Source organism: Adiantum capillus-veneris, chromosome 13 (assembly GCF_014529385.1).
Source record: "Adiantum capillus-veneris isolate H3 chromosome 13, ASM1452938v2, whole genome shotgun sequence".
In the NCBI taxonomy this organism is placed as follows: Eukaryota; Viridiplantae; Streptophyta; class Polypodiopsida; order Polypodiales; family Pteridaceae; genus Adiantum; species Adiantum capillus-veneris.
The window spans coordinates 129,034,993-129,047,838 of NC_140943.1; the positions used below are offsets into that span (position 1 = coordinate 129,034,993).

Below are 12,846 nucleotides of genomic sequence, written 5' to 3' on the forward strand. Positions count from 1 at the left end.
GAGAGAGAGAGAGAGAGAGAGAGAATGAAGGGTGGTCATGGTCTCCTTTCCCTCTCAACCCATTTTCTTGGGCTAGCTGTCCACAAGCTTGCAGCTTTGAACTCTCGATTGTAGCCAATATCTGTGGATGCCCACGAAGTCGCCGTCATGGCCCACACTTGCTCCATGTTTGATTGTCCACTCAAATGCCTTGCCACATGTATTGATGGTGCCATTACCCTCCTCTATTGCTTGCAGGTAGAGAGAGAGAGAGAGAGAGAGAGAGAGAGAGAGAGAGAGAGAGAGAGAGAGAGAGAGAGAGAGACTCCTCAGACGGCCCTTCCCTCCAGTGCTTCTCTCTCCGTGTTGAGCTGGCCATTGGCCATAGGGGACTTCATTCTCACCACCTCTCCCCATCCCGCTAACCCTTTGGCCGACCGCCGTATGATGCTTCCCCCCTGGCAACATAGCTGCAGCTACTTCTCGGGTCCTTCAAAATTCTGTGCACTCCCCAGCTCTATAGCACGCTCCTAACCAGCTAATGAAGGGTTGCTGCACTAGATATGTGCAGGAGACAATCCCCACTCAACCCGCTCTTCTCTGCCTGAGGAGGCCTTGCCCTCATATTACCCCTTCTTATGCTCTTTGGTGGGGGATACTCAACGTAATATTCAGCACCTAATAGGTTTTTCCTGCAACGTCCATGCACCTTTGTTTTCAATGTGAGCTGGTGGAGGGGGAAGGCCAACAGTTGTGAGTGAGGCACACAGGCAAGACATCAGGTGGTGTGTGTGTGTGTATGTGTGTGTGTGTGTGTGTGTGTGTGTGTGTGTGTGTGTGTGTGTGTGTGTGTGTGTTTGTTTTGGGGGGGTGGGGCAACGACCACACAGGGCGATGGGCTCGATCAGACAGGTAGTGTGATCAACTGCAGGCCGCGAAGGTGCAATTTTGTAAGGTAAGGCACTGCGACTTCAGACGGGGTCGGGGGGCGCCTCTGCTGTGGATTGTGCAGCATGCTCGAACAATCAACTGGTAGCAGTGCTCTGGACACGTTCTAGAGAAGGCAGTAGGCGAGGTGGCGCAGGCAAGGCATCAAGTGTGTGTGTGTGTGTGTGTGTGTGGAAGCAGCAACGCCACTTAGGAAGGTTGAATGAGGTGACGGTTTGGGCAGTAGCACAAAGAAAGTGTACAGAGGCCAAGCTGGAATGGTTTTGGCAAGGCGAGAGCATATCAGCCTTGTACCTCAATTGCAAACAATGCCACAGTTGTGCAAGGCAAGGCACATTCGCTCTGGGGGCATGGCGTTTTCACCTCTGTTGTTGCAGCAGGGTCTTCATGACCACAACATGGAGCTCACAATGGGGTGAGAGATTCCCGGCTAAAAGAGCGAGTTGCATTGAGGAATTGAGCAGTTTGGACAATGAAATTAAATGAATTTGGAGACCAGAGAGAGAGAGAGAGAGAGAGAGAGAGAGAGAGAGAGAGAGAGAGAGAGAGAGAGAGAGAGAGAGAGAGAGAGAGAGAGAGAGAGAGAGAGAGAGAGAGAGAGAGAGAGAGAGAGAGAGAGAGAGAGAGAGAGAGAGAGAGAGAGAGAGAGGTCAACACCATCGTCAACAACAGCCAAAGAGAGCCATACTTTGAGCTTGGTACAGGAAGAAGACAATTGTGAGAGAATCCTATAAGGACATGGACGCAGTGGGTTACAGCTGACGCTCCAACGGAGGAGGCTATCAGGCCCTGGATTACAGGCCTTGGATTATCGCCAATGTCAGGGATGGGGGAGAGATTGAAGGTGCTTACATAGGCCCGTGTCACACTGGGACGCCCACTCCACCCTTTTTTTGAAGTTGGACCTTGAAGTTGCTATCACACTAAGCCTTTCAAAAAATGTTGCGCTGAGTTGAAAACGAATTAGAGCAGCGCAAGCGGTTCGACGCCTGCCATTCACGTTGGCAGACAGGGTTCAAAGCTTGCAATATTGCTTCCTGCGTGCACTTTTTGCAGATGGCCGCTGCTAAGTGAACTTGGCCGAGGGTGCGAGGCCGTCCCTCTGACAAGCTCTGCAGGCCAGCTTTTCCTTTTTCATCTACAAATGGTTGGTCTCCACCTCGGATTGGCCAACCTTTGCCTTCCCCAGTGTGACATGGGCCATAGTCGCCCATAAGAGAGATGCTTAGGAGGGTGGGATTAAGGATGGTGTAGGGGTAGCAATGATGGAGTTTTCCCATTTATAGAAGCTTCTTGGCTAGAAACGGGGAGGGTGTGATTGTGGAGGTCATGGTCTCCTTTCCCTCTCAACCCATTTTCTTGGGCTAGCTATCCACAAGCTTGCAGCTTTGAACTCTCGATTGTAGCCAATATTTGTGGATGCCCACGAAGTCGCCCTTCACGGCCCACACTTTCTCCATGTTTGATTGTCCACTCAACTGCCTTGCCACATGTATTAATGGTGCCATTACCCTCCTCTATTGCTTGCAGGTATATGCACATTCTCTGTTGTGGTAGCTATCTGCTAAATGCCCGCCAAAGAACCCCAAAGAGATTTTCGTCTTGCCCCTCTTCAACACATCGTTCAAAGCTGACATTAAATGTTTTTCATCAGATAGCACTTCATCTCGATGTTGGGTGCTACTCTCGCACAGGGAGCCATAAGTACATGTATGAGTGTGACTTCAGAGAGGCTATAGAAGTGTACAGAGAAAGAAGAAGAAGGAGAAGATGCTATGGAGAGAGAGAGAGAGAGAGAGAGAGAGAGAGAGAGAGAGAGAGAGAGAGAGAGAGAGAGAGAGAGAGAGAGAGAGAGAGAGAGAGAGAGAGAGAGAGAGAGAGAGAGAATTAAGGGTGGTCATGGTCTCCTTTCCCTCTCAACCCATGTTCTTGGGCTAGCTGTCCACAAGCTTGCAGCTTTGAACTCTCGATTGTAGCCAATATTTGTGGATGCCCACGAAGTCGCCCGTCACGGCCCACACTTGCTTCATGTTTGATTGTCCACTCAAATGCCTTGCCACATGTATTGATGGTGCCATTACCCTCCTCTATTGCTTGCAGGTATGTGCACATTCTCTGTTGTGGTAGCTGTCGACTAAATGTCTGCCAAAGAACCCCAAAGAGATTTTCGTCTTGCTCCTCTTCAACACATCATTCAAAGCTGACATTGAATGTTGTTCATCAGATAGCACTTCATCTCGATGTTGGGTGCTACTCTCGCGCACGCAGCCATAAGTACATGTATGAGTGTGACTTCACAGAGGCTATAGAAGTGTACAGAGAAAGAGAGAAGAAGAAGAATAAGATTCTAGCATCATAGGATCGTTCCAAAGAGATGTGAAAGATTTATGTGACAAGAGTTGAGCTCACAGATGCTATGGAGAGAGAGAGAGAGAGAGAGAGAGAGAGAGAGAGAGAGAGAGAGAGAGAGAGAGAGAGAGAGAGAGAGAGAGAGAGAGAGAATGAAGGGTGGAAAAATCAATGTAGCATAGAGGATTGCTTTTGAATTTGTGACCTTTGATCATCTAATGACCCAAATTCGTGTAGAATAGATGCAAAATCGTCACAAATTGATGGCCAAACAAAGGCGAGATAAGTTTAAGTTAAGAAATGTAGGGCTCTCTCTCTCTCTCTCTCTCTCTCTCTCTCTCTCTCTCTCTCAATGTAGATAGTGTTGGCATGCCTAAGGTAAGAAAATTTGAATAGCATTGCCGGAGGCGGCGACGTTGTACTAGTGTCTATAATGTGTATAAATATTGTCATTGATTTACTTTCGTCAATTCACTTTTGTCCAATTACTTTTTTCAGTTTTGTATCTTTATTCTGCAAACAATACTATGCATGATGGAGTTAATGGTTATATTGTCTTGTGGGTGACTACTTTGGCTCTATACCTTGCACTTTCTTTCAAAGGTGAATTTGTGCTTATCTTGGATTCATTTAGGTACACTTTATTCTGGAAACATTCAATATGGTTGATGGGTGAATGCCTTGCCACCCAAATTTTTTTACTCTCGGGCGTCGCTATAAGAGTCTCTATATAAGGTTCTGCAACGTCGCTATAAGGGTCACTACAAAAGGACTGCAATCGTCGCTATAGGTGTCGCTATACGCGTCGCTAAATAGAGACGCGTATAGCGATGCCTATAGCCACGCCTACAACGACGATTATAGTGATGTTCCCATAGCGACGCTTTTAGCTACTGTCCTAGCGACGTTGGGGAGTAAAAAAACCCAATGTATTTTCGTCGCTAAAAGCGTCACAAGTGCACATAACCTCTTGTAGTGTTGGTTTGCTCTCTTCGCCTACCTTCTCCTAGAATGAGTGGAGTGCCGAGAATTCCATAATTCATCAATTGCCTCTGGCACTGAAAGAATTTCTGTCTCATTCCAGGTTCTCTCTCAGTAGTAGAGCCCCACTTTGACTCTTCCTCCACAGTATTGACAAGATCGAGATCATCCACGAATCTGGTCGCTTGGTGTTTATTTCATGAAACTCGTATAGGTAGCATGGTGAATTTCAGATGGCTCTAACACGCAAATGAGAGATAGTTTGTCTATCAAGAGAAACTTAGCTCAAACCACCGTGATTGTCAAAATGGAATGAGATGATCACTTACGATGGCTATTCCATGCGGTCAGTTACAGTTAGTTCATATCAGATAAGACTTTAGATATCATCTCAGATAAAGACTAAACTGAAATACAAAGACTTGAACTCAAATAGAGATTGGAATCGAAAACTAGAACTGGAATATATTTAGATTAGTGTAAACAAATTACAATAGTATGAGCCAAGTCTGCTCTGAGCTTAATGATTAGAGTTACAAGAGTACAAGAGCCTCAACTTTGGAAGGGGGGGGGGGGGGGGGGGGAGGGGGGGGCTTAATAATTATGTGACTATCACGTTAGTGCAGCAAAAAGGTTTATAAAAGTTTATTTTTTCTCACATTTTCGCATACAGAAGGGTACCATCTCAGGGGGTTCACTATATAGAGATCTTGTATAGCACGTGCATTCAATAGGTATTTATAAAATCCCGTATTCTACATTTTTTGAGGTATATAGAGACCCCTTCTGTATCATTTTTCTCAATAGAAAGATCTCCTATGTACCAAAATTTACACTTTTTCAATATAAAACACCTTTTTTTATGTATATTTTTTGTAAGTCAATAAGAGAAATTATCCTTTTCTTTTGAACTAATTCTATATATTTTTGAGTGAACCCCCCGAGGGTACTATAAAATGGCATTGGAAAAAAACTTTACAGATTGAATAAGGAAAAGGTATATATCATTTGTAAAAAAATCAGAGATAAAGAGTTTTAGAAATAGTCCTTGAATGTCCGTAATATACACAATTTATACATAGTGACCTCTCTGAAACAAAAACATGAAGAACTCGAAGACACTAAAGTGTGTCATGATGTATAAGTTTTACATTTAGTGACCCTTCTGAGATCACGGTGGGTCGGCACCATCTTGACTGACAAGCTCCACATTGTTTTCCCCAGAGAGATCTTCCAAGGAAAGGCCCTTGGTCTCAGGCACGAGAAAAGTGCAAAGAAAGCCTAGGCCATTGATGATGCCGAGTAAGATAAGGGCCGTTCTTACTCCCAATCCCGGAGGGTAGCCAACCTCTTGACTGCCTTCTTTGCTACTTTGTGCAGCATATAAGAAGCCAAATGCACCGACAATGGCACCCGCTTTCCCGGCTGCTGCTGAAATCCCATGACATGTCGACCTAAGTCGCGCTGGAAAGAGCTCTGCTGGTATTATGAAGGTGGTGGTGTTGGGCCCGAAATTAGCAAAAAAGAAGGTGAATGCATAAAGCACAAGTAGTGGCAGGTAATGACCCTCCCTCAATGTGTAGTAGGGTATGGACAATGCAAACATGAAGGCAGTCATCATGGCAAAACCCATGAACTGGATCGGGCGTCGGCCTATCCGGTCAATGGTGAAGACCGTAAACCAATAACCCGGCACCGTAGAGCAAAGCGCAATGAGCGCCTGTGCGCGGCTTATCCGAAAGACTTCCTCAAGAGCACTCATGGTTTCTGCTTGGGGTAGCCACTCCATTTCTGTAAAGATATCCTTTTGGAAGAGGTTTTGGCTGTAAAAGGCGATGTCAAGTAGAAACCATGTGCTTGTCGTGCCCAACAAATGCCGGCCATGCCTCCTTGCAAACTCCCTAGAGAAAAGGCTGTAACTGTCGACCGCCCGTAACCTGTCCACTTTGGCTTGCTCCACCGCAAACTCAACATCCAGCACCTTTGTCATGTCCATTGCCGCCTGCTGCGCATTTCCTTCCACAAGAGCTGTGTAGCGTGCCGTCTCCGGCATTTTCATTCGCCAGTAATACGTAACCAGAGCAGGAATGGCACCCAACATGAATACAAGCCTCCAGACAATGTCTGCTTCCGGAGGAGTGGAAATGTCTTCTCTCGGAGGAGGGGAGGTTATGAGGTTCTGATTGAATGATGGACGGGGGAATGTCCGGTTGAATATGACGGAGACGATAATCGAGACTGTAGCGCCGGCAACAATGCCCGTGCCCTGCATTGCAAACACGGCAGCAATGAAGCTGCCGCGAGTACGCTGGTTGGCATACTCTGCCATGATGGTGGCAGAGAGAGGGTAGTCACCACCAATCCCAAATCCCAGCCAGAAGCGGAAAAAACAGAGGGTTGTCATGACTGACCTCGCTGTGCTGCCGATCGAGAGCCCAGAGGCTACGGAGCATATGACCATTATTTTCAGAGTGGCGCCATAAACTTTTTTCCTGCCCATTTTGTCTCCAAGCCAGCCAAAAAAAAGTTGGCCAACTAAAGTTCCGCAAAGAGCGACGCCATTTACAGCGGCCGACACATTGGGTGGCAGGGTTCCGGGGTGCTTAGTGTCTGGGTTATAGTAATAGAGGCGACCGAGAAGCCTCGAGACTGTCGAGATGCAGAAGAGGTCGTAGGCATCTGTGAAGAAGCCCAAGCCTGCAATAACAATGGCAGTAAAGTGATACCATTGGACCTTGGCTTTATCCAAAGCGGATAAGACCTCAAGATATGGACTGCGCCCAGCGTCAATGCCGATGCGCGCCATAGCGATGCTCAATGAAAGCGGGTTTACAGTGCGGCGGTGAAAGAAAAGAGGAGTTCCATCACTCGGAACACAGCCTCAGATGTCTTCCTTACACAGACCTGAGGCTGAGGCTTCCCTCGTCTTCCCTCGTCAAGAATGCTCCGGGAATATTCGTAGAATACCAGTGAATATGCTAGCTTACGCTTACGTCTAGAGTGACTCTATAGCAGAAACGGTCAAGACTCAAGACGGCCGCGACTCTCTCATGAATCGTAAGGAATAAAAGTCTACCACACTTTAGAGAAGGTGCGCACATGGGCGAAGTTCGTTCGAATCGTCGAGTGCGTTGAACGCCCTCAAACGAACGGGATATCTTGCACAAAGCTTCTCGTTGAAAGCTCTGTAGATGGCAGGCACTTGAAACAGCTTTTACAGAGGCCCGTGCAGACTGCTCGCAACCAGTGAGATCCTCACCCGCCAATTCGAGCGGAGGCGTTCGGAATGAATGATTAATTTGGGGGGCTCAGGATGTATGCACTGTAAGAGATAGAACTAGTCATGCTTGGTTGCGCTAAATAGTTCTCTACTTCTTAATTGTATGGGCTTATTAGGTTGGATACACACCAAAGCTTTGCTTGCCATATAGGCATTACACATTGAAAATTTATATTTACAATAAAACGCTTCATTTTTGTCAGCACACCTCCATAGTGTATTGGTTGGAGACTCAGCTTTCTCCTCGTTGTTAGGAGATCCATCCCCCGCCCAAGCTTGGGCAAAAAGTCACGGCTATCCACACTAATATCCTCTGCCCATCTCACATGACCAATTCTCTTTTGTCGTCTGCCTTCCACGTATGTGTGTCCAAGCTTGGGCATGCAATTTGTAAGCAGCCTTAAGGTTCTCATTTGTATAAACTAATTGGTTATCTTTGTTGAGGAATGGAAAATTGCAATAACGACCCTGGCAGCAGTTGAGTAGGTATTTTGTTTGAGTGTGCAAGATGGAGAATGTTGTTTTATCAAGCTACAAGAAAACCATGCGACTAGCTAAACTCTTTGTCATACAATGAAGAAGTGAAACAAATGAAGAAGTAAAACAAACTACAGACCATATAGTGCACATCATACAAAAATGCCATACAAAAGTATGTTTGAAGAGTTGGCATAATTTCTCCCCAAAAATTATAAGCAACAAAAGCTATGTTCCGCTTCAAAGTTTTGTTTTGTGGTCCTAAAAATAAATACACATGGAGATAATGAACCTTTATGACTTGTTGGTGCACTATAAAACTCTCAAAATGTTTATCGTGGCCCTTCCTCCCGTTTTGCAAAGAGAGATAGAGAAAAATGGGATGGCCAAAAAAGAGATATATACACATGGCGATAATGTGCACTATAAAACTTTCAAAACGTTTACCGCGGCCTTTTATCGCATTTTCTAGAGAGAGAAAAATGGGACGGCCAAAGAGGAGAGAGGGAAGCAGGAATGATTTTTTTGTAAATTAATATTATCGCATATATTACCGTGTTTATTACCACACATATTACTGTGTATATTAACTCACAAATTTCAAAAATGAAAAGAGAAAGATATGCTGCTTTTTTTGTAGCATACCTTGCTCTTTTGCTCCTACCACAATCATACTTATAGCCGTATTCTCTCGTTCTCTCCTTTTCAAAGCTCACACCCTTCTCTCTCATTCTCTTCCTCTCAAAGCTCACCCCTCTCTCTCTCTCTCTCTCTCTCTCACACACACACACACACACACACACACACACACACACACACACACACACACACACAAAAGCAATCTTTGGTGGAGTGCTCCATCACTCGACAACTGTTGGAGAGGAGAGGGCAGATCGCAAGAGGGTTGTACACAAGAGGACCGCAAGAATATCCGACCGTTAGAGGAAGACAAGAGGTAAGCTTCTACACAATCCTCCCCTCTCCCATTATATTAAAAACATACACATTAGAAAAGTTATATTCAAATTTTTTTAATATCTCTTGCATGTTTGGTGTAGATTCTTGTTTGCTTGCTTGGTTGACCTCACTTTGCTTGTTTGATTGTTTGTTGTAAGATGTTTGTGTTAAATTAGAGAGAGAAAAATAGAGAGACAAAAAGAAAAAAAAAGTCAAAGATTAGGTATTAAACATTAGAAAAAGAAAACTAGAAAAAGTGATAAGTTAGAGTATGATAAATTGAACATTAAAAAATGAATATAGAGAAAAATGTCAATTTATTGTATGTTAAATTAGAGAGAGAAAGAGAGGAAAAGAGAGAGGGGGAAGAAAAGAGTGAGAGAAAGAGATATTAGAGGGAGAAAAAGAGTTAAAAGAGTGTAGATTAGATTTGAGAGAGAGAGAGAGAGAGAGAGAGAGAGAGAGAGAGAGAGAGTAGAAATGCGGATTGTGTGGACAGAGGGTCCAGATTAGGAGATAGAGAGAGTAGAGGGAGGGTAGAGATAGAGATTAGATAGAGAGTAGATAGATAAGGTTATGATTTAAAATGATATTAGGATGTAGAGAGGTGTCATAAAAACTAATATCTAATTCTCCTAAATGATTTTCTCATGTTAAACTGATCATTTAATATGGGGAAGTGCTAGGGGAGAAAAAGCTAGAATATTGGTTAAGCTGGCATACTGGCCACAATAGGGATCCAAAGGAGGGAAAATAGGGATCCAAAGGGGGGGACCATCTGCCAAAGAGCAATGTGCAACAATGAGATTAAAAGACCCTAAGGTTCAACCCATTAAGACTAAAAATGCTAAGGTTCCAAAATTTAAAGGTTGTGTCCAAAGGTCAAACATTAGGAAAATTGGATGCTTTGTCTGTGTCCCAAAAGTCTTCATGCATCCCTACATAGGAGGGGGCGAGCCCTAGTTGTAAGAGATGAGAGAGAAACTCTCTCTCTCTCTCTCTCACACACACACACACACACAATCTCCCTTTACACAAAGAGAATGAGGGACACATGTTAGCTCCCTAGCCCAGATGCCCACAAGGTGTACTCAAATCCTATTGGATGACCTTGGAGGTGGACCAATGAGAATTAGGCTAGAGTAAATCTAGTTTAATCAATTTAAAAACACTTAATAAAAGAACCAATAAGAAGCTCTCTAGAAGACTATTGGACAGTCTCCCAAGGGGTCCAATGAGCATTCAACAACCCAATGGCTTGCCTGATTCCTATTGGCCAGGAGACAAAGGGGTCCAATGAGAGTTTAGTTGCATTTATTAATTACCTAAAGCTCTCACAAAAGGGGAAAGGGGGACACATGTTAGAAGGCTATCACTGATGCTGCTTAATTTCCATTGGATGAGGCTGGGGAGGTCCAATAGGATGTGAGCATGAGAAAATAGCAAGGGGGGGCGACCAAGAGAGAGAGGGGGCTGATTTTTCAAAGGCATTATGGACTTACACACTCACAATCTATGTGTGAAGCAAGAAGACTCTCTCTCTCTCTCTCCTTCTCAAGCTTTAATGGAAAGCTTACCACCTACTCCAAGCTTGTGAGAAGGGAGGCCTACACCAACAACTCTTGGCTTTGTAATGCAAATCCAACCAAGAGCCAAGATTCAATGCATGCTCACCTCCTCTACATGCTAATTACTAAGCTAAGATATGCTAATATGAGTGATTATGTGAGGAGATGTACATATTTCTCGTAAGAATACTCCTTCTTCCTCTCAATCTACTCTCATACCCCGCTAGTTCTCACCATCTTCGAAGGTGTGTGTGGTCTTGGGTCTGAGACCATGAAGGAACTGATGTTGTGTTTAATAAGTGTTGTGCTTAGTGCTTGAATTTTCCATCTTCATAGCACTAGCTAGAATTGAAGGAACACGAAGAATTGTATTGTAAAATGTCTCTCTTGATGGGAGAAACCATAATACAAAGCCTTTTGGAGGGGGGACCATCCATGCAAATCCGGTCCTCAACTGTTGTCAATTTCTTAATTTCTCTCTCTTTTGAAGTATTGTTCATGCTATCTAGCTAGGTGTTATACTTTTTGTTGTTCTCTCCACCCAAGCACTCTTGTTATTCTCATTAGGAATCTATTCTAATGAAATGGTCACTATGTTCATGTTATTTTCCGCTACACACAAGTTGCTAGGCCATTAAAATGTTACATTGGTATCAAAGCACAAGGTTTCTCTTTTCTTGCTCAAGAAGGGAGGTCCTCAAGCTAGCTATAAATGGTTGGTATTATTAATTGCATGTGAGTAAGTAGAATAGGGATTTTTCAGCCTTGCAGTGCGCCTGCCTTCGTGAAGATAACGGGGCATCACCGTCCAGAGCTATGGTCTTAATAGTGGAGTCCTACGGGGCTTGCCTACGTCTTAACCACTATTGAGCTATAAGAAGCTTGACAGGAGCCGGTGCTGTTTTGGCGTTGAACGACCCTCTCTTCTATTCCTTGCAATTAATGGTATTTGAGCCACGGATACAGTAACTTGATTGCTTTTCCTAAAGGGGTAAAGAGGAGTAGCAACTAGGTCTTGAAGTGCCAAAGTACACCTAAAAAGTTTACACCTAAAAGTTGTTAGAATGACTGACAATAGTAAAGAGAGTGAAATTAATGTTGATAACTTTGATTTTGCTAATGGTCAGGCTACTAATGATGCCCCTATATTTGTTAACTACCTTGTTTCTAGGCTTCAAAAAGCTATGGGTAATCCATCCCTCCAAAGTGAAGTGCAACTGCAGCTTTGTGCTCATTGAATTCTCCAAGCTCCCCACCGTGACGAGAGAGCACCTAGGAAGCCTCCTTGTGAGACTTCCAAAAGAGGCTCTCTCCGATTTGGGAAGAAGAAAAGGATCCATACGAAGGGCTCAAAAATTTACTCATTGATGATGCATCTCCTTCTCAAAGGAGAAATCAAGAGCCTCCACCGAAGGAATGAGAAAGAAGTGAGTCTCCCACCACCTCGGTGGAGATGGCTCTACGAAGATGGTGAGCTAAATGCTCTCCATCACCTCCAAAACGGAGAAGACCATCTCACACTTCTCCACACCATAGTTCAAAGAGGGATGATAAAAAGCAAGAGAAGAAAAAGGCAAGAAAGAGGACACCCTCTTCTCCATCTTCTTCATATTCTCCCTCTTATGAAAGTGATGGTGAAGACCAACAAGACCAAGGCAAGAAAAAGGCGAGAAAGAGGTCAGCCTCTTCTCAACCTTCCTCAAATTCTTCATCTTCTGAAGAAAGTGATGGTGCAACTTTTGAACCAAGAGGCCATAGGAAATCCTATGCCGCGTGGAAGAGGTCATCCAAGCTCAAGAAGTTCAAAGAGGGAGGGAAGAGCATCTCTTTCCTTACCTATGATGGCACCTTTGGTGCTAGGGTCAAAGTCTTGGCCTTTATCCAACAATTCGATGAGACGTTTGGAGATGAGGGATTCACGTAGTTCTCTAAGCTATGCCATGTAGCTATGCACTCTAAAAAGTCCTCCAGGCAATGGTGGTCTAGCCTACGGGCCAATGGTGAAGCTCCACAAACATGGAAAGATTTAAGAGCTTCCATTATGAAGCAGTTTTTGGCCACTGATGCCAAAGACAAACTACTCACCGAATGGAGAAGCTTGAAGCTCTCTCCCTACGAATCTATTCAAAAATATGTAGACAAGTTTTGGGACTTACAACTCAAAGCCACTATCTTCAAGAAGTTGGATTTTGGAGAGCAAAAGCAAATTTTGTGGGGGCTTAACTGAAGAAATGGCGGAGTATGTCAACTCCCAAAGGCCATGCACCATATCGGCGGTTATACACCATACTATGGTGGCTTCTCGAA

The 12,846-nt window shown here is 44.4% G+C and overlaps 1 protein-coding gene across 1 annotated transcript; it reads right to left on the reverse strand.

The window, feature by feature from the left end:
• Positions 1 to 5,265: 5,265 nt before the first annotated feature.
• Positions 5,266 to 7,291, reverse strand: LOC147444860 (putative inorganic phosphate transporter 1-3). The gene has a single exon (XM_086527951.1). The coding sequence runs from the start codon at positions 7,061 to 7,063 to the stop codon at positions 5,429 to 5,431; it is 1,635 nt and encodes a 544-aa protein (XP_086384077.1). The 5' UTR covers positions 7,064 to 7,291; the 3' UTR covers positions 5,266 to 5,428.
• Positions 7,292 to 12,846: the final 5,555 nt, after the last annotated feature.